The 23,020-nt window shown below is 42.7% G+C and overlaps 4 protein-coding genes across 4 annotated transcripts; 2 read left to right on the forward strand and 2 right to left on the reverse strand.

Annotated features, from left to right (window-relative positions):
- The first annotated feature begins 1,920 nt into the window (after window positions 1-1,920).
- On the forward strand, window positions 1,921-10,449 carry LOC128736826 (kinesin-like protein Klp61F). Its single transcript, XM_053831319.1, has 7 exons — window positions 1,921-2,003; window positions 2,068-2,570; window positions 2,628-3,761; window positions 3,822-5,011; window positions 5,088-5,231; window positions 8,544-8,703; window positions 10,316-10,449. The coding sequence occupies exons 1-7, from the start codon at window positions 1,921-1,923 to the stop codon at window positions 10,447-10,449; spliced, it is 3,348 nt and encodes a 1,115-aa protein (XP_053687294.1).
- Window positions 10,450-10,936: 487 nt separating this feature from the next.
- On the forward strand, window positions 10,937-11,281 carry LOC128736827 (protamine-like). The gene has a single exon (XM_053831320.1). It carries the CDS (start codon window positions 10,937-10,939, stop codon window positions 11,279-11,281), a length of 345 nt encoding a protein of 114 aa, XP_053687295.1.
- Window positions 11,282-11,961: 680 nt separating this feature from the next.
- LOC128736828 (uncharacterized) lies at window positions 11,962-13,370 on the reverse strand. Its single transcript, XM_053831322.1, has 3 exons — window positions 12,636-13,370; window positions 12,318-12,580; window positions 11,962-12,253 (listed from the first exon to the last, which is right to left on the reverse strand). Exons 1-3 carry the CDS (start codon window positions 13,368-13,370, stop codon window positions 11,962-11,964), a joined length of 1,290 nt encoding a protein of 429 aa, XP_053687297.1.
- Window positions 13,371-14,157: 787 nt separating this feature from the next.
- Window positions 14,158-19,820, reverse strand: LOC128736829 (superoxide dismutase [Cu-Zn]). The gene is made up of 3 exons (XM_053831323.1): window positions 19,767-19,820; window positions 14,459-14,677; window positions 14,158-14,400 (listed from the first exon to the last, which is right to left on the reverse strand). The coding sequence occupies exons 1-3, from the start codon at window positions 19,818-19,820 to the stop codon at window positions 14,158-14,160; spliced, it is 516 nt and encodes a 171-aa protein (XP_053687298.1).
- Between the last annotated feature and the right edge of the window lie 3,200 nt (window positions 19,821-23,020).

Consider the following 23,020-nt stretch of genomic DNA (forward strand, 5'->3'; position numbering starts at 1 on the left):
TCTTCCAATATTTCGCTACCTAAAATCCTGACAATTGAAAGGGTTAATCAAAAACTGCATTTTATTTCAGCTTTTTTCAAAAATGTATGGAGTTTGACAGCGATTTTACTTTTCATCACTTTTTTTATGCAGCGCCTCCAAGCGGGCGATAGCTTGTCAAAAACGCCTATCGCCCGCTTAGAGGCGCTGCATAAAAAAAGTGATGAAAAGTAAAATCGCTGTCAAACTCCATACATTTTTGAAAAAAGGTGAAATAAAATGCAGTTTTTGATTAACCCTTTCAATTGTCAGGATTTTAGATAGCGAAATATTGGAAGAAATTTGTTTATTTACGTTAAGGCAAGTGAAAATATTCGAATTAATTAACATTATGGCAGAGAAATGTTAATGTTTGATTTTGTACCGCATGAAACAAAAGTACATAGAGTCAGCTGTAAAGTTTACATATCCTGGATAGAGAATCACCAATTATTTTCAGTCTTCAGTGTTTTCCAATGTGTTTTCAAATATTTTTTCGTGATTAGCATAATCTGCGCCAAGAACCAAACATATAACCTATCAGTTCGTAGACATAAATTCACTTGCGAAGCTCTAATAATCTCCCGAAACAGAAACAATATATATCAAGTGAAAGGTAATACTTTTTCTTACCTTTATTATCCATTTTCATCATTCCCACTGTTGGTAATTCAATAAAATATTACATTTAAAGTCGAGTTCCATATAGGTACCAGCAAGCATTTTGGGAATTGCACTTTTTTTGTAGTTCCAATAATCACAACCAGGTAGCGAACGGTTGCTATAGGCGTTTTTGACAAGCTATCGCCCGCTTAGAGGCGCTGCATAAAAAAAGTGATGAAAAGTAAAATCGCTGTCAAACTCCATACATTTTTGAAAAAAGGTGAAATAAAATGCAGTTTTTGATTAACCCTTTCAATTGTCAGGATTTTAGATAGCGAAATATTGGAAGAAATTTGTTTATTTACGTTAAGGCAAGTGAAAATATTCGAATTAATTAACTTTATGGCAGAGAAATGTTAATGTTTGATTTTGTACCGCATGAAACAAAAGTACATAGAGTCAGCTGTAAAGTTTACATATCCTGGATAGAGAATCACCAATTATTTTCAGTCTTCAGTGTTTTCCAATGTGTTTTCAAATATTTTTTCGTGATTAGCATAATCTGCGCCAAGAACCAAACATATAACCTATCAGTTCGTAGACATAAATTCACTTGCGAAGCTCTAATAATCTCCCGAAGCAGAAACAATATATATCAAGTGAAAGGTAATACTTTTTCTTACCTTTATTATCCATTTTCATCATTCCCACTGTTGGTAATTCAATAAAATATTACATTTAAAGTCGAGTTCCATATAGGTACCAGCAAGCATTTTGGGAATTGCACTTTTTTTGTAGTTCCAATAATCACAACCAGGTAGCGAACGGTTGCTATTAGTTTTGCTCGAACTCGCCTATTAGTTTTGCTCGAACTCGCCTATGAGCATCTACTGAGCAAAAAACCGAGAATGAAGCCTGTAATTTTCTTCGTTAACGAAAAACACATTCTATATGTTTGACAGCACTGCCGAAATCTCCGCGGCGTTCCCGTGCAGTTGGCAATACGAAATGAACGAACTTAACGAAACGATTTCGTTCGCTGTTCATCTCGCTGTGCGCCAGCAGCAGAAAAAGGGGTTCATCTTCGCAATCAAAAAATCAAACGGTCACTGAAATCGGGTAAGAAGCTTTACGCATTGCTGGAATAATTTATTGTTAAAAGTTTATTGTTTTGTCGGTTATTCACAGTAAAATTATACATAATTTATTCACAGAAACAGTATTTTGTTTGGTTTTCTGTGTTAAGAAACGTGTACGTGCTTATCGATTGAGGTGTAAGCGTAATCGGTAACCGTAAATATGAACGCCAGTACGGGGAATAGTTCCAGCCATGGCAAGCCACTGAAATGCAATCAAAACGTTCAAGTGTATCTTCGGGTTAGGTAAGTCTAGTTCCTCTAGGCACGGCGGTTCTTTTTGATATTATTTTGTTATTGACCGTTTTAGGCCAACGAATGTGCGGGAAAAGCTAATCCGCTCGCAGGATGTGATCGAGGTAGTCTCGAACCGAGAAGTTCTGCTCAAACCGATGATCCTTGATACGAGAAACGCGAAGAAGTTTACCTTTGACCGTGCCTTCGATGTTAACTCGAAGCAACATGAGGTGTACAATGCGGTGGTTGCGCCGTATATCGAAGAAGTCCTGGCGGGATTTAATTGTACGGTGTTTGCCTACGGGCAGACTGGAACCGGCAAGACGTACACAATGGTTGGTGAGGAAAAACCAGAACTGAGTGCCGGCTGGGATGACGATACCGAGACTGGAATGATTCCCCGCGCGCTAAATCATCTTTTCGACGAATTGCGTATGACAGAGTTAGAATTTTCGATGCGCATTTCGTACCTGGAGCTGTATAACGAAGAACTGTGTGATTTGCTGTCCAACGATGATACGGTCAAGATTCGTATCTACGATGATGTTAATAAGAAGGGATCCGTTATTGTACAGGGTTCGTTTGGGTGAGGGATTTGTAGGAAGTGGTGTTTTAACTCTAGTTTTGTTGCAGGTTTGGAAGAAATCCCTGTTCATAGTAAGGATGACGTTTACAAGCTGTTGGCGAAGGGCCAGGAGCGACGCCGTACGGCGTCAACCCTTATGAATGCTCAGTCGTCTCGTTCGCATACCATCTTTTCGATCATTGTTCACATTAAGGAGAACGGAATTGAAGGAGAGGAGTTGCTAAAGATTGGCAAACTTAACTTGGTCGATTTGGCTGGCAGTGAGAACATTACCAAAGCTGGGAACGAAAAGGGTATTCGAACGCGAGAAACTGTTAACATTAATCAGTCGCTGTTGACGCTAGGTCGTGTCATAACGGCACTAGTTGAGAGAACACCACATGTGCCTTACAGGGAGTCGAAGCTTACTCGGTTGCTTCAGGAATCGCTGGGAGGTCGTACTAAGACTTCAATCATCGCAACCATCTCTCCTGGCCATAAAGATTTCGAGGAAACCATGAGTACACTGGAGTATGCGCATCGAGCGAAGAACATACAAAATAAACCAGAGGCGAATCAAAAACTGTCCAAGAAAACTGTTATTAAAGAGTACACAGAAGAAATCGATCGACTTAAGCGAGAGCTAACCGCCACTCGGGACAAAAATGGCATTTATCTACCTGAAGAGACTTACAATGAAATGTGCTACAAGGCCGATGCGACCACCAAGGAATTGAACGACAAAGTTGTCCTAATCAAGGTGCTTAAGGACGATTTGGCTAAGAAGGAAGCAATTTTCAAGGAGGTTAGCCTCAATCTCGTCGAGAGGGAAGAGATGCTGCGAAAAACGGAGGACGATCTGTGTGTTACGAAGCACGAGCTATCCAGTACAAAGCGCACTTTAAGCAAAACGAAACAGCGCTACGCGGAGAAAAAGGTAATCCTAGAACGACACGTCAAAACGGAAAAAATGTTGACCGGTCAGGCAAAGGAGCTGATTGAGGTGGTCGAAACGGTACAGAGCGATACCAACGGTTTGCACGATACGATCGACCGCAGGAAAGAGACGGACGTGAAAAATCAAACTGCTTGTCAGCAGTTTGTCGAACAGATCAAAAATAGAGTACAAATGCTTCAAACGGATGCAGCGTATTTAACTCAGACTTCTAACCAGATAAACAATGCTCTTGCTGACGATTGGGGTAAGTTTAATACTTTACAGCTACTATTTATATGGACTTAAATTTCTCTGTCTTTCACAGAAACTTACATGAAAAGGCAGGAACGATTCCAGCAGGACGCCCAAGCTAAACTATCAGCTCTGGAGGGCTTTTCGCAAAACATGCTGTCCAGGGAATCGGCCATGCTGACCACATTTCGCGCTGATCAAACCAACTGCAACGTAGAGCAAATCAGAAAGGTCGAAACGTACACCGAGGGTGTTAACAGGGCTGTCGAAAATTTGCTAACAACACTGACCGCCAACGTGCAGTCCTTGAAAAGGACCCTCGTAAAGCAGGAAGAAGAATACAGGAAACAGCACGAAAGTGTCCTGCAGATATGCCGACGCAACGACGAACGTAACCTTCGATTTTGTGCAACTCAACAGGAAGTGCTGAAAGAGATTGACGGTCTAATGGACCAGTTCTTCGAAAGTCAGACCCCGTTCGATGAGTATGTGGAAACATCGGAAATGTTCGAGGGCCAACTGAACCAACTTTTCGAAAATATGAAAGCTGTTATGAAAGAGAAACGTGATCGGTTAAAAGCCACTAGACAGGATATGGAAGCTGGAAAAAAATCCTTCAAATCAACCATTGCCGGCAATGCCGACGCAATTGGTCGAAATCTCGGCAGTCAACAAGAAGAATCCAAGCAACTGGAACTGGATGTTCGACAGTTGGATACAATGCGCCAGGAATCTAAATCCGTTATCGAAGGCCGGCTTCAGAATCAGATCATTCAACCGGTAGAAACTGTGGCCATGCAGCTCAAAGAAACCGTACCCCAGCAAAAGCAACTGTTCGAAGCTTTCGAAGAAATTTCCCGCGTTCGATGGGAAGATTACGCCGTCCAACACGAGCACAATCTAGTGGACTATTCCAACGGTCACGCAGCACAAACGCAGGCCCTGCAACAGGAACTAAACTCAAACTACAGCGCTCAATCGGAGTTCCGGAACACCGCCGTTTCCCTAAACAAACAATTGCAAAGTAACATCGCATCCCACCAGCATACAAGCGATTGCAACCTAATGGAGCTCTGCGACCAAGTCGACCGGTTCCACCGGCAGGAACTGACGCTCTACCAACCTACCGGACAGACTCCGGTGCGGAAAACGATCAGCTACCCGAAGGACCTGGCGATGACTTCCCCGCACGATCGAATCGTTCGCCGGTTCTGGCGCGAGCGAGGTATGCTCGATCTGGATGTATCCGATATCATCAACGAGGTAAGCTAGCTTTACTGCTTGTGAACTGGACCATCATATTGTAGCTTAAAATCATCGTTACCGTTTTCCCGTGCAGGACAACGAGAACGTTAGTATGCTTTGCAACAGCTTGGATACGGCTGAGATTCGCAATTCCACTCCGCTCGCCATGCGGCACAACGGACTAGACGAGGATCAGAAACGATTCAAGGACCTGCAGCTTAGCACCATTCTGGCCAAGGTAAGTCCTTTTTCTAACGTTAGTTTTTTACAATCGACGGAAGAGACGGTAGAAGAAAGTAATTAAACAAAAGGGTTGATAGTATCCGAACAGAACGGGTCAAGGTCGGAAGGGGAAAAAGCGGAAAATTAGGTAAGGAAGAGTCATTGAAGGATACAACGTCACGTGCAGTGACTTGTTGTAAGTAGCAAGTGCCTTGTAAACAGTTGCGCCGTCCCGTCAGTAAAACGAGTTAGATTAAACTTCTCATTCGGTAGTTTGACTACAATAAACGGAGGCATAATTTGTGGCTGAAAATAACTCAACCCGCCAGTGTTGGCGAAATACGTCGCACGCTTAAGATGGAGGTTGTAGAACCTCCTTTTTATTCAGTCCGCTGTGGTTCAAAGGTTCAAGAATATCTGCGATACACAGGGCCTGTCGGTTTTGCTCAGAACTCAAGCCGGCCAGCAGTGTCACGACGCAGACTGGTGTGCCTATCGTAAGGACGCGTGCATCCGATCGCGTGCCTTCTGTGTACTACCAGAACGTCAGAGGATTACGGACTAAAATTGCTCGGCTGCGCTTAATGTTATCAAGTTGTGAGACATAATTGTCTTTACGGAGACGTGGCTGCGGACTGATTACTCTACATAACTACTGTATATCTTCCGCCCATTTCGAGTACCGAGCTATACTCAGCTCACGTAAGAGCAACACAGTTTGTTTTGGATTGTCTTTCAGAATCGGACATAATCTTGTCAATAGGCGATTTCAATTTACCTGACTTGAGGTGGAAGGCCGACGATGATATTAATGGGTATATTTCTTCGAGTGCCTCAGCTGAAATTGAGTTACACTTTACAGACGCAATGTTTTCCAATGGCTTGAGACAAATTAATCATATTGTCAACACGAATGGTAGACTCTTGGACCTGGTATTTTCCAATACCCCAGAATATCTCGATATAGTAGCACCGTCCTCTCCACTGTTGCCTGTCGACTATCATCACGAGCCATTCATTTTATTACTTGATGAGATGGACGCGTCAATACCTGACGAACAAGTTGATCAGATCAGATTTGACTACTCTGCATGTGACTATGATATGTTGAACTCTATTTTATGGAGTGGGACAATCGATTTTCTAACACTGACTCAGTTGACCAGATGCTACTTGCTGTCTATGATTCACTTTTAGCTGTTATCACTAGACATATGCCCAAAAATAGACAAGTGTTGGTCCAACCTCAAGCAACCGTGGTGGACCCCTCAGCTTCGAAACCTTCGTAACAACCGTCGTAAAATGCGCAACCAATATTTCTTTACCAAAAGTGAATCTGATAGAGCTAAACTTCGGGAGCGTGAGGATGTGTACAAAGCTGTCCTTACCGCATCATATGACAACTATTTGCAAAGGATTCAGTCTGCCATTAAACAGGACCCCTCCTGTTTCTGGAATTTTGTTAAGAAACGTAAAACTGGCAACAATATTCCTCCGTCGGTCAACTTCGAAGGAACAACGAGCAACTTTTCACTCGAGCTCAAAATCGGCTAATCTTTTCGCTACGTTTTTCGAGGGCGTATTTGGTAAAGTCCATCGTGCCGATCCATAAGTCCGGAAGTTACAAATCGGTCACCAATTACCGTGGCATATCCATACTTTGCAGCCTCAGCAAGGTATTCGAAAAACTACTCCATACAACTATATACAGGTCAGTTGCACCGATCATCTCTAACAGCCAGCATGGATTTATGAAGCATCGTTCGACAACATCAAATCTTATGTGCTACGTCACAGCGATATCACGTGAGCTAGAAGCTAAGCGGCAAGTGAATATGATCTATTTTGATTTTGTGAAAGCTTTTGAGCAATCTCATTATTGAAAAACTGCACTACATCAGATTTCCCCCATGGTTTACCGAATGGCTTTACTTATACGTATCCGATCGCAAAGCATTCATTACAATAAACTCCGTGCGCTCCAGAACATTTGACATATTGTCTGGTGTCCCTCAAGGCAGTGTGCTTGGCCCGCTACAATTTATATTAATGACCTGGTCGAGCTGCTGTCATCATCGAAACTATCGTTTGCCGATTATCTAAAAAATTTTCGGCTGATTGCTGCCCCTGCCGATTGTGTCGCATTACAGGAGGATATTAATCGTTTGCTAGTCTGGTGCAGTGACAACGGCATGCGTGTTAACAGCAATAGGTGTAAAGTAATATCATAATAATCATACAGTCGCTGTAACACCGTTTTTCTTCATCAATGTCTGGAACGGATTGTCTGGAACGTGTTAACTCTATTCTCGACCTAGGCGTTACTATCGACTCTAAATTGGGGTTCGACGAGCATATAAGTAGAGTCACTGCTAAAGCATACACCGTGCTTGGTTTTATGCGACGCCATGCGTCTTTATTCACTGACGTTTATTGCCTCAAGACGTTATATTGCTCTCTCGTACGCAGCATTTTGGAGTATGCTTCCCCGGTTTGGGCTCCTGCACACGTAACACAGATCCTTGCGATTGAGTGAATTCAGAAAAAACTGCGATTCGCCTTACGTCAGCTACCGTGGAATGATCCAGTCAATCTTCCCAATTGCATAGACCGTTGTCAACTGATTAGCCTGGATACACTCGCAGTTCGGCACGTCAAACAGCAGCGTCTATTTATATTCGACCTTATAACAGGCAATCAATGTGGATTGCCCGGAGCTCCTGTACCAGATACCTCCTCGTCGGCTTCGGAATCCACCGTTATTGGCCGTCCAATTCTACAGAACAAATTATGGTGTGAATAATTGTTTTAATGTCTGCTTGCGTTCCTTCAACGACGTTTGTAATGTATTCGATTTTACTCTGTCTAGAAATGTGTTTAGTAATCGAATCCGAAGCTTAAATTACTTATTAAGTAAACAATCTGTTCGACGTAGTCGAAGATGGTGAAATAAATTAAAATTAAAACTTGAAAACCCATGGAAAAACTGTCAAATTGTCGCAACGTAGTAAAATCCGTATGCATTGTGTCTGGGCCTTAAGCTGTTTGAGAAGTCAATGCAAAGCCGGCACCTTTCGTTCGCTGATGTGATGAGAATGGCGTTTTCCCAGAGGAACAGTATTGGTTTCGCAAGGGAAGGTCCACCATCCATCAACTCCATCAAGTTGCCAACATTATCCAGCAAAATAAGTCGGCATCCAAGACGCCAGCATTAGCGTTCATTGATATCGAAAAGGCATTCGATAATGTGTTGTCAAGAGCTATCCGTCTGGCAGAGCATTCCAGGTATCTGAATGTTTCTGCTCGCAAACATTTAACATCCCTGCAGGTGTGTCTCAAGGAAGTATCTGGGTCCATTCTGTATTTCATTTACACATCTGACATTTCTCCACTCCCAGACGGTTGTGTATTGTTTCAGTGTGCGGACGACCCAGCAATCATGTACGCGGGTCGCGTCGTACGTGCCCCAACATGCAAGCTTCAGAGAGGTCTGTGTGGGGGGAATGCCCCTCGTACAGAATATCGCTTATCCCAGCATCAGAACATGCTTCGCGCTATATACCATCTCGGCAGCGGTACACTGGGGGGCTGCCGACGCGATGAACTGTCTAAACAGTTCGGTGCATCGTCGTGTCAGCAATCATCAATGTCGTCTAGATTCCGACCGCGTTCAAAGACCTGACTGCTCAGCACAGTCAGTCGTATTCAGTTGGCTAAACAATCAAGACTAGGGGGATTCTATGTGGCTGTAATTCAGACTCTGCACAGTCTGGATGCTCTAACAGAATATTTTACAAGCAGGAGAATTGTGATCAATGCGGATCTGCTTTTTTCTCGTTTTTCGTCTTTGTTCTGTTTTTCCTCTTTTAGATGCCCAGTTTCTCTTTTTCTACCACATTTATTCTATCTTGGGCTCCTTCAATTCCCTTTGCTCTCCGGTTTTTCCTTTTTATCTCATAGGTTTCCTCTTTTTCTCTCCTGTTTTCAGTTTTTGTTTTGGAAAATTACAGTTCTTCTTTTTCTCTCTCTTTCCCGTTTTATGTCCCATATATCTCCTTTTATACGCCGTTCGATCTCCTTCCCGTTTTCATCGTTTCTACTATCGGTTTCCCTTTTTTCATTCTCACGATTTTCCTTTTTGGTTTCTCTTGTTTTCTGTTCAGTATTCCCTTGTCTCATTTTCTCCCTCTCTCGTTTTCCCACCTTTTTTGGCCCACTTTTTTTTCTTTTTCTGTACCTTCCCTCTACTTACCCTGTTGTCCTTTCCTTTTCTCCTGTTTATCTGTTCGCTGTTCCTCTTTCTTCTCTTTCTATCCCGATGTTTCCTCGTTTTTTTTCTTTTCCTGTTCGGTTCTTGTCATTTTTAGTCTTGTTTCGTCTTTTTTTCCCTTTCTAACTCCTTTTCCATTTTTTCGTTTTCGTCTGTTCCGTTTTCCCTCTCATTTGTTTCAATCATCTTCTTTTTCCATTCTCGTTTCTCCTGAATTTCTCTTTTTCGTTTGCTCCTTTTTTTTCATCCCGTTTTTTCTTCTTTTCTGTCCATTTTCTTTTTCGTTTTCTTAATTTTTCTTTCTTTTCGCACATTTTTCTTCTTTCTCTGCCCTTTTTTCGGTCCAGTCTCCTTGTTTTTGCCTATTATTGTCGCGTTTTTTCTTTCGTTTTACTGTTGTTTTCATTCTAGTTTTTCTTCTACCACACGCGACGTGCTCTTTTCCGTTTTTTCCTTCTGTCTCATTTTTTCCTTGCATGCTTCTTTTTCTGGCGAGCAGCAGAGGAGATGGACTGATCCCATGCCTCTATGGTGAATATGCTAAGCAAATTTATTTAAATTTTCATAAGAAACTGTTTGCGCTATGAACAAGAATTTTTAAATTAGGGAAATATCCAGTAAAACCGAATTTTGCGGTCATAAATCAGGAACTTGTGCAGTTCTTGCGGTCATAACTCAGTTGAAACTGGGCTTGAAATTAAAATTGAATTTGAAACTAAAATTGAAATTTAATTTATAACTGGATTTGAATAGGTACCAGAATGAATTACAAACTGCTGACTTCTGGATTTCAGAAATTATTTTGTAATTGTTAAAATGCTCTATAACAGTGATGGGCAAACGGCCCTTCGAGATGATTCGTGCGGCCCGCGGACTTGATTTGAGGGATGGTGGACTTATGAGTAAATTTTTTGAAGACACATGTGTCAGTCACTTTAGTCGTAACGCCTCGTGCACGTTGTGAATCTGAATGCTTTCCGGTTTTAATCTTGTGGTAATTCCTGGAAAACGGTGTTTGCCGGCTTATCATGCGGACAACGGAGAACTTCACGGACCCTCACAGCCCGCGATTGTTATATTTCTCGCTTGTGTTTGATCATCCCTCGAAACTGCATGTTTAGTAAGGATTGATGAAAGGGCTTCAATTTCTCAGGGATTTACGGAGGTCAGCATCTAAAACTACACTTGCTAAGAGCCGTTTGTCACAAAACTATTTTCTCGCCATAGTATCGTTATTGATAAGTTACTATTGTAGGTGCTAAACTTACTAGAATCAGACCACGAACTTGAAAATTAGCAAGAAAAAAAAACTTTAGCGAAAAACCATTTTTGGTGCAATCTAGTTAGCAATGTCACTAACAAGATACGAATTAGAAAAAAAAGCTATCATTCAACTTTCGAACCTTGTCGGATCAAAAGTAAACCCTTATTCAAGCTCGAGAATTATCAATATGGATTCGAAATGCGTGTGTCCAACGGGGACCGCAGCCCAGCGAACCTGTTCCGGTGGAAAGAAAACCCGTAACCCATACCTCAACTTTCTGCGGCAGTTCAGAAGCCAGCACTGCGCAATGGCAGCAGTGGAAATAGTGCGGCAGGGAGCTGCGCAATGGCGGCAGATGACCCCGGAGGCGAGAGCACCGTACGTTACGATGGCCCGGTCTACCAGCTACGTGTTCTTCCCCAGGAGGTTTTTCGGTCGAGCAGCTCGTCGTAGTAGTGTGCAAAATCAATCGTGTCCCGTGGGATGTCGGCCGGCTTCTGCCAGCCGGCAGGCTAGGCGAGCTAGTCGCTAGACAAATTTGTCATTCAAAATTTTTCAAAAGCAAACCCGTATTTATATTTGCGAATAAATTATTCTGTTGCTGAAAATCGTATCGAGAAATTTCATTTGTCTGGGATTCGTCAGTTCGCCACTTGCTCCGCTTTTGCACTTCCTCCGGGCTTGCTCCGCTTGGTTTAAACAATCAATGTAAATGTAAATCAAAATACTAATACAAACCGTGACCGTTAACGACTTCTTACAGGCTGGAACCGAAGCAGATTGCGACGAAAACAAGGAAAACATGGACACGCTCGTCGAAGGTTCGTGAAAGCCATTTGCCAGTACATAAACTTGCCGAACAAAGGATGTAACCACAGAATGATCACATTTGACTTTATTATTTCTCTGACACGTGTACAACACCTGACTTAGTGAACCTATTGAATTGTATGCTCTCCAAGCACAGCAAACTATCGGTTGTATATTCCTTAATCCTTAGAATTGCCTGCTTAAAACGCAGTGTAGAGTTTAACATACAAATTTTAACTATTTTCAGCGTTAATCAGAAGGCAATAAAACTGCTAAAAGCCATGAAAAATTAACAACCGAAAGCAAGAGAAAAGAAGCGTCACTAATATTTTTATATTGCCTTTTAGTCTGCAGACAATTATTAAAATCAGATTTATACAAAAGGTCCATGATAACGTTTTTCTAGAGATGACGCCACCCTGCCCAAATATCGCGGATTCGAATTAGGCACCGTTTGACGAAAGCATCAAGTTTTGTCAGCAGCAACTGTTGCACGCGATAACGTTTCAAGGTTCTCTCCAGTACGAGAATTACAGCAGCCAAAACCAGTGAAAATGCCATCAATTGCACGGCAAACAGTGCGTCTATTATGGAAACCGGATCGAAAACACTGTCGCCAATGCACGGTGGACTTCCTGTGTAATGAGCAGCTATGGCTCTCTCTTGCATTCCGAACTCTTGCAGTTTAATCATCCTAAAATGAAGTATTTAAATAAGTTGACAGATTTCCTTTCTCCCCCAACCGAAAAAAAAGATACCCAATTTTCACATGCTCTAGCAAGGGCGAATCCTTTCCAATTGAAAAATATCCATCCAGCGGTTCAAGGTATCGAATCGTCTGTAGGTTGCACTTTTCTTCCTCCTGAAAATGTTCCAGCATGTAACGGTAAACGAGATTTGAATCCGCGTGAAACGCGAACAGTCCCTGCCGTATTCGCTCAGCTCCGGCAGCCACCGGTAGGAACGCCTTCGATTCCCTTATTCTGGCATACACTTCTCTCCGTACCGAATCCGTTTGGTTCTGCATCGAAAAATGACGTCAGGTCAAAACTTCCAAAAAAAGTAACGGTACTTACGGGCATAAAAATGCGATTGATGGAACTGTTTTGCGCTGCCAGCTGTACGCCGGAATGCAGCAGATCTTCCACGGTGCGAATTTCGCGCGAAGGTGACTGAATCAACGCTACAATGTTGGCGGAAAAGCAAATGTACAGTGCCATCAGACTGATTAGCATAATGATGTTCAGCGTCCGGGAGGATAAAGATTTCAACCGAGCGAGTGCCTCTTGCTGGGCGGCTATGCTTATCATGTTCAACAACGCTCCGCTAATGCCTTCCAGCTTGTTCGTTTCGTCGTCGGAGCTGGGCTTAACAGAAACTGTTTCATCCACGTGATTTATCACTAACTGTAGAAAGCTTCCAAGCAACATAATCCCGATGGTGGACAGCCAGACGTGCTTGTGAAACGAGAGGATGAAAACATTGCCCGTGTAGGAAAGTTTGGGCGAGCGGAATATGAACGCGTATCTCAGCGGCGCCGTCATGGTGACGAACTGTACTTGCCTCAGACGTTTCGCCGTCATATAACTTGGTGATACTCCTAGATCGAGCGTGCCGTTTTCCAGACCGCGTCGTATTCCAGTGTCCCAATCGTCGACACAATGGTAGCTGACCGTAGCATTCAACAAACGGATCAAACTGTCCGTTAGAGCGACGTTAACCATTGTTGTTGTGTTATGTTCAGAGCTGCTGCAGACGATGGCAGCCTTTAGTGTGATTCCCTGAAGATTCAAATCTATCGCTGATTCCATAATAGCTGATCGAGGAAAAAATAATTTATTTTGCCAATAACCAACGATTCTTTCAGCACATTGTTTGGATGCTAACTTTTTGTAGATTTTCTTTATGACATATTTTCCATGGTCGTTGAGCCTTCCCACGTAAGTCACATCATTGATGTTTGTTGAGTTTAACATTGAACCATTAAAGTTAAAGCTATTTGCATCACTGAACAGGATGTGCCGAATTTTTGGAAGAAAACTATTCACAACGTGCTTAAGATCATAACAGTTCAAGTCCCATACAACCATTGATCGATGTTCTAGATTACCAACCACCGAGTTCCGTGTATGGAAATGTACTTTATTACTAGCAGCAGCAATTTCCATGAAGTTGTGAAGTTTTCCAGCAGTCCAGCATGTGTTCAACTCAACCTGCAATGGCTGTTTCCAATGAAGCAACAAATCCAATATCAGTGCGGCGGAGTCCCCCTGGACAGAAGAAACTGCAATCAAAACGGTGAGTACCATTCGTATGAAGTTCAACATGTTGGGCTTTTCACTAAGAACTGACCTAAAGCATAAGGGCTTACCGCGTTTTTATATGGACTGATGATAATATCTTACAATTGAAACGACTGGAAATTGAGTCATTTTCTCAGAGGTATTATTAAATTTAATACAAATTGCTTGTGCTTGATGAGACGTAAAACTGTGGGGTTTGAAATTATTGTTGACTGACTTTCGAATCTTTTATTAATCAATAGAGGTTTCCATATCACAACTAGAAAATAATACATTGCGTACAAGATAGCTGGATCTAAGATACATTGTCCAAAATCGTTATAATCCCACAGGCAATCCTTGCCCCGACCGTGTCCTCTTCGCCCTGGAACGACACCGGGTTGTTGATCGAAAGGTCCGGGAACCGGTAGATTTCCGAAGCCTTCTCGTGGACCACGATGGACCGACCGACAATGCCAGCGAAACCGAACAGGTTGACGTACGGACTGGGGAAATCAATCATCGCATTGCCGTCCTCCTTGACCTCAATGTTACCGATCTGTGGTTTAAAAACACTTGAGTAAACATGAATCCACGGAGAAACTTCTTTCACTCACAATACTGCTGCGGAAGTGCGGTCCGGTTGATTTACAACCCTCGCGCATGTCGCCGAAAGCGTGCACGTGTACGGCGTGTTTACCCACCGGTAAACCGGTGGCATTGATGTTTGTCTCGATGTGACCCGGGGCCCACTGCCGGAACGAGATCGTTCCCATTATTTGCTGTTCCGGGTTGTCCGCTACCAGGGTGGCACCTGCCTTCCACGATGGTTCCGGCTGTTGTGCGAAAAGAAACGTATTCACTTTTAAATTAATCGATATTAAAAATTGCCTTAAACGAGTTAAACTTAAACGATTAGCGCATAAAGTTTTACCCCTGATAGTATTCCTTTATCTGTCGGCCCATGGACATGACTACTGAACTGCTTACAATGTTTGTCTTTCTCAGTTTTTTACCCCTCAAAAGAATTTCTTTATGAAGTGCAGTGCGGAATGATTGTTCGACTAACCTAGTCAGTTAATTTTCTTGCTCTTGACCGACTACTAGCATGATTTGAAAACCGGTAGCTGTGTAACCTGAGAACTCGCTGTGTACCTCCACTTAAGTTACAGAAACTCCCATACCTACTTTCTTGTGGTACCAGCCGGGATACGGGTAACCTCGTGTTGAGTGTTGAAGCAAGTTATAGCCTTGCTGTCCTTGAGCCTCTGTTCCCAGAGTCAGAGGCGGCTCTTGACGAAGATTCCACAGCAAAGTGGAACAAGATTTGCTTATCCTAGTGAGCGTTTACGTCTAGTATCCGAGTCTACTTTTCCTTCCGCAAGGACCGCAAGACGCTTCGATCAAGAAGCATACGCCGCCGCACAAAGCTGGCGATGTTCAAAACGCCAATCAGACCGGTAGTCCTCTACGGACTTGAGACAGTGACTTTGCTTATGGAAGACATACATGTACTAGCCGTATTTGAACGAAAGGTGTTGCGGACTATTTTTGGTAGAGCACAAACGGAAAGCGTTGTAAGAAAGAGTGGCGTAAGAATCGCGAGCTACAGGCACTATTTTAGTAGCTAAAATTGAACGTCTCGGAGCCTCAACACCAGCTTTATCATCCCGCCTGGTTGTAAACTCATTAACGCTGACGATCTTAAATTATTTCTTGTCGTCCAAATTATGACGGACTGCATTGAACTGCAACGATTCTTGGATTCTTTCTCTGACTGGTGCTTGCGAAACTTATTGACTATTACAGGGTGGTAACTACCTGAAAAAACCTGTAAAACCTGGAATTGTCAGGGAATATAAAATGATCTGAATGAATCAAAAAAATATAGGAGAAATTCCACTGTCTCACGGTACGGCAGTCCTTAAACTAGCTGATGAAGATTACAAGTTGTAACCGAAATACGGGTGTACGAATTTTAGAATCTGTTTTGGATCCAGAGAAGTAAAAGCCGATCAACACATGTAAAGTAAAATAAGGCGCGTTGGTCAGAAAGTAGAACGGCCAACGGTGATATTAGTAGCGAAACTATTTCTTAGAAAGCGCGGCCCAGTTTACCAAGGGCACGCAGCGAAACTATAATTAAACACAACCTCGATTAAACAGCTTTTTCCGCATGACTTGTGACTCGGACAACGAAAATCAAACATATGAACATTTTCGCGTAAAAAAGCACCACGGCGGGTTCTAGAGTTAGCCGCAAGGGGCGCTAAAGAATTCGGTGCTGCGAGAAGATAAGAGTGCGAGCGACACTCTCCGCAATCAATTTTGTTTATCAATTTTTCACCATCCGCTTGGGCACGAATAAGGAACTCACGCGCGGAGTGTAATTGAAGAACCCGCCTAGGGAAATAGAGTAAGTGGGGAACTTTCTCCATTTCGGTAGGTTGGGTTAAAACTCGTTGTATGGGGAAAATATACGAGAGTGGTTCTTGACAGTTCTAGCAGGATGATTGGCACACGGAAAAAATGTAAAACTTTCACATTAACCTTTATTTTAGAGTCGAAGAAGAGAAATTTAAGCCACTTCGTCAGGTATGAAATTTTTTGGGTAAGGTGACAATTTGCTATTCTGAGAGTCACTTGGGTCGCTCCGCTCACCTGGGTGACCTGTAAGGTGAGGTAAGGGTGACTGTGAGAATAGGGCACGTAAAAGAAGTGAGGTTAGGTGAGATGACTGTGAGAATAGGGCCCGAAACCACTTGATCGTGAAAATGTAAGTCATTTCAGAATGTCGAAAAACATTTTAAAGACTCTTGTATTGAAAGCAAGAAACGTACATTCAATAGTCATTCAAGACAACGAAATTCGTAACAACAAGATTGCAGAGGAACAGCAGCTACTAATGCTCTAGTAGAAGATACGGGATGTGAAAGCACAGATAGAAGTAAGTTAAACGAGAAAATTTCGGACAATTTTTCTCACTTCCTCGTTGATTGAAAAATAATTCAAATATGAATGAGCGAAAGACGTTTCTAGTTAAAATTATATCGCAATATGAAACCTGGAATTTTATTAAGCACACCTGGAAAACCCTGGAAAAATCAGGGAATTTTATTTTGCGTTTCGAGTTGCCACCCTGTATTAGTGTGTCAAAATGTTCCGTAATTTCTTTCACACGTAAGAAAACTCCGATATTGTTTAACTATACAATATCTGGAGAAATGCTTGAAAGAGTCACATTAAGGACCTTGGTGTATTACTAGACTCCCAACTCTACTTTAAACATCACTATTCTCATATCATAGCACGTGCTAATAGAAACCTTGGTTTTATTATAAGGATTGCCAGAGAATTTACCGACCCGTTTTGCCTGCGGTCATTGTACTCCTCACTTGTCCGCTCCATTCTGGAGACATCGGCCATAATATGGAGTCCGTATACCGAAATTTGGAGCAACCGGATTGAAGCAGTACATGCCAGATTCCTACGTTCCGCTCTGAGGTTTTTACCGTGGCAAAACCCCAACCATTTGCCGTCTTATGCTGACCGTTGTCGACTGCTCGGAATCGACACACTGGCAAAGAGGCGAAATATTTTTCAATCAATTTTCGTGGGAAAGCTATCAACTGGAGAAATAGATGCTCCCAATATACTATCCGAAATCGATTTGAATGTGCTCTCCAGAAACCTAAGATCCGGTGATTTCCTGCGCCTTTCATTCCACCGCACAGATTATGGCCAAAACGAAACCCTTAGGGCGATGTGTGCCGTCTTTAATAACGTATTTGAATTGTTTGACTTCGATTTATCGAGGTATAGTTTTAAAAATAGACTGAGGCAAATAATGTAATATGCTAAGTTAGAAATGTGTCAATGTTAAGCTAAGTTGTACCAAGTTAATATTTTAATTGTATGTAGTATGTACGTCAGATTTGTAATAGTGTCAAAAGATAGTGGGGTTTTTACGCGCACTTGAGGGTCGATCTCAAGAGGGCTTTTCCCCACTCCCAAGTTTCATTGAGACCCGCAGAGGTCAGATGAACAAATACAAATAAATAAACAAATAAACTATTTGGAGAGATCCACATCGTACACCTGGCGAAAGTGGAGAGACTACGATAGGCCGACCACGTCGCGAGGATGCCGGACGACTGCAGTGAAATCCGTTCTCTTCAAGAACCCCACCAGGCACCAGGAATAGAGGGGCCCAACGTGCTAGATGGCTCGACCAGGTTGAAGCCGACTTGCGTGTGTCGAGATGTGCAATGAATTGGCGACGAGTAGCCCCGGACCAAGTACAATGGAGAGGAATTCTTGATACGGCAAGAGCCACCCCGGCTCTCGGCTGCTAAAGTACGGAAGTAAGTCTAGTATCCATGGTAGGAGTGACCCATGCCACTGTATGATCCGAAGCGGGCGGCATCGTTGCTCTGCAGGTAATCTATTGCAAGGCAGTAAAGGTCCAGTTTAACTCGAGCGTGACACTACCAACGAGCTGGGAACGGTTGTCGTGTTGGCCAGAATGCAGGAATGCGTGAGAGATTGGAGGTCGGTTAACGAAAAGTTGTCAAGTGCTCGGTTAAACATCTGGCAACAGAACAACCCGTAAGTTGCCGAAATGAATGGATTGACGGGGAATGCGAACAAGTCATGGAAAGAAAAAAAAAGCTAAACATTGTCCCTAGGGTGAGCTTAGCCAAATACCGACGAGCATGGAAACAGTTGACCACGATCCTGGCATACATCAGAACGAGGATAGAGATCGTGTACAATTAGAATAACTAATGACACATGCAAGTTATACCACCGTGAACCGAGTTTAACGGCAATTATGTGTTTACGAAGATTAGAGCTTAGTCATGAAAGCGTGCTGGATAAAATTCCCAATGTGTCAAGTTTGGCTAAAAGAATTTGATGGTCGACTCGATCAAATGCTATTTTCAAATCATTGTAAATGGCGTCGATTTGGTTGCCCTGTTCCATCGTAGACAGACGCAACGATATAAATTTCAATAAATTGGTTTAAATAAAACGGCCAGGATAAAAACCATGTGACGACGTAAGAATATAGTTGTTTGCACAAAACAACAGTCGATCATAGACGATAGTTTGCATTTGATCAGTCAAAAAACTTGGACTCGCGCCTGGAACCTGTTGCTTCACGAATGGAGGATGCTGTTGCAATGAATTAAATACAACGCGATGTTTGGTGGACGGTGGCAACGTTCCCGCTGTGTACAGTAATTCTATGTTACAGTACTGTGACCCGTATTCCAACGATATCGTCGTCTATTATCAGAACGTTAGGGGATTGAGGACGAAAGTGGACGATATCTTCTTGGCTTCTCGTGATTGCTGTTTTGATGTCATCATATTGACGGAAACCGGACTCAACGACTCCATTAACTCTGTGCAGCTGTTCGGCGAAAGGTTCAACGTTTTTCGCTGCGACCGTTCGTCCCGTAATAGTGATAAGCGGAGCTTTGGAGGTGTATTGATCGCTGTCGCCCGGCAGCACCCTTACGTTGCCCTCACGTCAGCACAAGCAAGTAGGTTAGAGCAAGTCTGTATTACCGTGAATATTCATGGGTTGAAAATTTTATTTGGTGCTGTGTACATTCCTCCCGACAAAAGCCAGGATCCTGTTGTTATTGAATCGCACGTTTCTTCTATTCGTAAATTGTGCGAAAAAAAAACCCTCAACTGATGCTATACTCATTTGCGGTGATTATAATCAACCGCGCATTGTTTGGGAATACAATGATGACATGATAAATCATACTAATACATCGGAACTTCCCACTGCGAGTGCGGTTTTAGTTGGCGGAATGGATTTCCTCAACCTCCAACAAGCCAACTTGAAACGTAATCATCTCGGAAGGGTTCTTGATTTAGTTTTTTATTCTGTTGACCACATTATACCCATTGACGAGTGCGTTGCACCATTACTTCCTGTTGACTCTCATCACCCCCCATTATTGATTTCGTTACCCGATTTAAATGACCGACCCGCGAATCATACACCTTCAGAAAAGGAACGACGAAAATTAAACTACCGCAAAATAGATTGTTCTCGGAATATTTACTTAAGAGAATCTTCTTGAAATGAGCGAAGTGGATGACATGGTCAATTTATTCTGTGACACTATTAACCGGTGGCTTCAATCAAATTTGCCTTTTGTTAAGCAACGTTCCACACCGCCCTGGGTATTAATCGTTTACGAGGCTTAAAACGTTCGAAATTCGAAACGCAAATGCAATTCTATTCCCGCCAACGCATATCTTGATGGCTCAGAATCGTTTTCCACTACATACTCCTGCGAAATGTTTGCATCCTTCTTATTATTTGCAAATGAGTTCGCCTTCGACGCAGAAGGCTGGTTTGGCTGCAGGGAACGTTCCCGAAGGACGCGTCGACCTCGACACTTTCGAAATTACTCCAGTGATGATTGTTGAAGCAGCTCGTAGATTGAAGCGATCATTTTCCCCCGGACCTGATGGAATCCCAGCCGCTATTTTTGTCGCTGCGCATTTGAGTTATCCGTACCACTTTGTTGTATTTTCAACAAGTCTTTTGCACAAGGAAAATTTCCTAGCATTTGGAAACGATCCTTTATGTTTCCCGTTCATAAGAGTGGCGATCGTCGGAATGTTAGGAACTGCCATGGTTAACCGTACCAAAAATTATATATCAGCCCACCAGCACGCGTTCATGCCTGGCCGATCGGTTTCCTACAACTTATTCGACTTTACCTCCTTCTGCATCACGCAACTTGAAGAAAAAGCACAAGTCGACGCAGTTTACACTGACATAAAAGCTGCATTCGACCGGATCGATCATCGCATCCTTCTACGGAAATTGCATCGTTTGGGAGCCTTAGAGCAGCTATTGGCTTGGCTTGAATCATATTTACGCGATAGAGTCTTGCAAGTCAAGTTAGAATCTACTGTTTCATAAGTCTGGTGTTCCTCAAGGAAGCAATATGGGACCCTTGCTGTTCATATTGTTTTTCAACGATGTAGTTATGCTACTAGAAACCGGATGCGCACTTATCTACGCTGACGATCTTAAACTGTTTCTTACCGTGCGCTCCATCGACGACTGTCGTCGGCTCTAAAAATTTGTTAGGTGGCTTCATGAATTGGTGTAAGATCAACTACTTGTTAGTGAGCACAGCAAAATGTGAGGTAATAACGTTTCATCGCACTCAAAACCCTATCATCTTTGACTACACTATAAATGGAAATACTCTCCGGAGGGTAGAGCAAGTTTACGACCTCGGCATCTTACTCGACTCCAAACTTATGTTTAACGCTCACCGTTCTGCTATTGTTTCCAAAGCTAGGATTTATCTCCAAAATCGGAAGAGATTTTAAGGACCCTCACTGCTTGAAATCTTTATACTGTGCACTAGTCCGTCCTTTGCTTGAAAACGCCTGCGTAATTTGGCAACCACACCAGCTCACCTGGATTCTAAGAATCGAACGCATCCAAAGACGATTTATCCGTATTGCCCTCAGAGAGTTGCCTTGGAGAGACCCAGGGAATCTTCCTCCTTATCGTGAACGTTGTCTTCTGCTTGGTTTGGACACACTAGAACGGCGCAGAAAAGTTCAGCAGGCGACGTTTGTAGCAAAAATTTTGAACAACGACATTGATTTGCCGACGCTGCTTTCAAAAGTGAATTTTCGAGCATCTCAAAGATCTCTGCGAACTACGGCTTTATTGCACACGGAATTCCACCGAACCACGTTTGGGTACCACGAACCAGTGACGTCATGCATCCGGATGTTCACTCGGGTTGAAGAACTGCACAAATTTGGAGAGCCTTCTCGAATTTTTGTTAAAAAATTGTCAAGAATTGATGCTTTGTAAGAGTTTGTATGACCTTCATTAAGACATTGTCAGATGAATGTATCAAATAAAATATAAATAAATAAATAATTTTTGAGCAACCGCACAAGACAGTTATTCCGTGATAGTGCTTCACATTCTGCTTGTTGCGTTTTAAAAACACAGTAAATATATACGACGATTTCCAGGTTTCAGGGAACTTTTAGCTATTGCGTTGTGTTTTGCGATTTCAGTGCATCACAGCATTTTTTTCAATAGAGCAGAAGGAATGTCATCAAGTGCTGGAATTGTCCATTATCCGTTCGGCTTCGTTTTATGACCAGCCAGAGGCGCTTTTGCAAATCTGCGTTACATTTGCCGTTCAAACCAGGTTTTGGTATGCCGAAACCCGAATTTTCAACTTAACCGTTATATCTGTGGATCGGAACAACTTGAGGAGAGGCACGAACGAAACAGATTTAGCACTCGACTGAAAAAACGACTGAACTGAAAAAGGACAACGAAGACCCGGAGGCTCATGGCGACGCTGCTAAACCTACGACTACAAAAGTTTAAATTAATGGACAAGAGCCATGACGGGTAAGCGTCGACAGAGGAGATCTCTGATTTTATACCTTTGTTCCGGCGGATATGGACCAATAAGGAAGTAATTAAGTTATATGGGTGCTCGCGCTTTCTCGAATCAAATTTTTACCAACTGACGGATCTAGCGGAAATGTTGCAGAAATACAATTTGCCCAAGCATCACATATCACAGTTCTTCGATTAGCATCTCAAGGGCGACATAACAGAAGGAGACGACTCGCAAGTTAACCTAGCAGTGCCCACAAACGATTATAGCGTTTCGGTTCTCGATTACGAAGGTGAAAAATCAAACAACTGAAGATTAATAAAGCAGCCGGAAAGGATTGACTTCCGGCAGAACACTAAAAGAATGCTAAGAAACTCCTAGCAACAGCACTTTTCTGAATAATTTACATCATTTGGAAGGAAGGGAAACTACGGGAAGAGTAGATGAAAGACGTAATTTGTCCTATCTATAAAAAGGCCGAACGGCTGTAATGCCATAATTACCAACGTTGCCTACAAGCTGTTTGCCCAGATCTTAATACGTCGTCAATCTCCAATAGCAAGAGATGTTCGTAGGGCGGTGCCAGGCGGGCTCAATGTTCCAAATTTTCCAGAAATCTATCTACACAACCGTAAAATTGCTGTAAAGTTGAGTATATTTCAATTTACTTGGTTTAGTAACAATTCAGGAGTTCCTCAAGGCAGTATCTTGAGACCCTTACTATTTTCGCTATTTATCAACGAAATTACT

Source organism: Sabethes cyaneus, chromosome 2 (assembly GCF_943734655.1).
Source record: "Sabethes cyaneus chromosome 2, idSabCyanKW18_F2, whole genome shotgun sequence".
Classification (NCBI taxonomy): Eukaryota; Metazoa; Arthropoda; class Insecta; order Diptera; family Culicidae; genus Sabethes; species Sabethes cyaneus.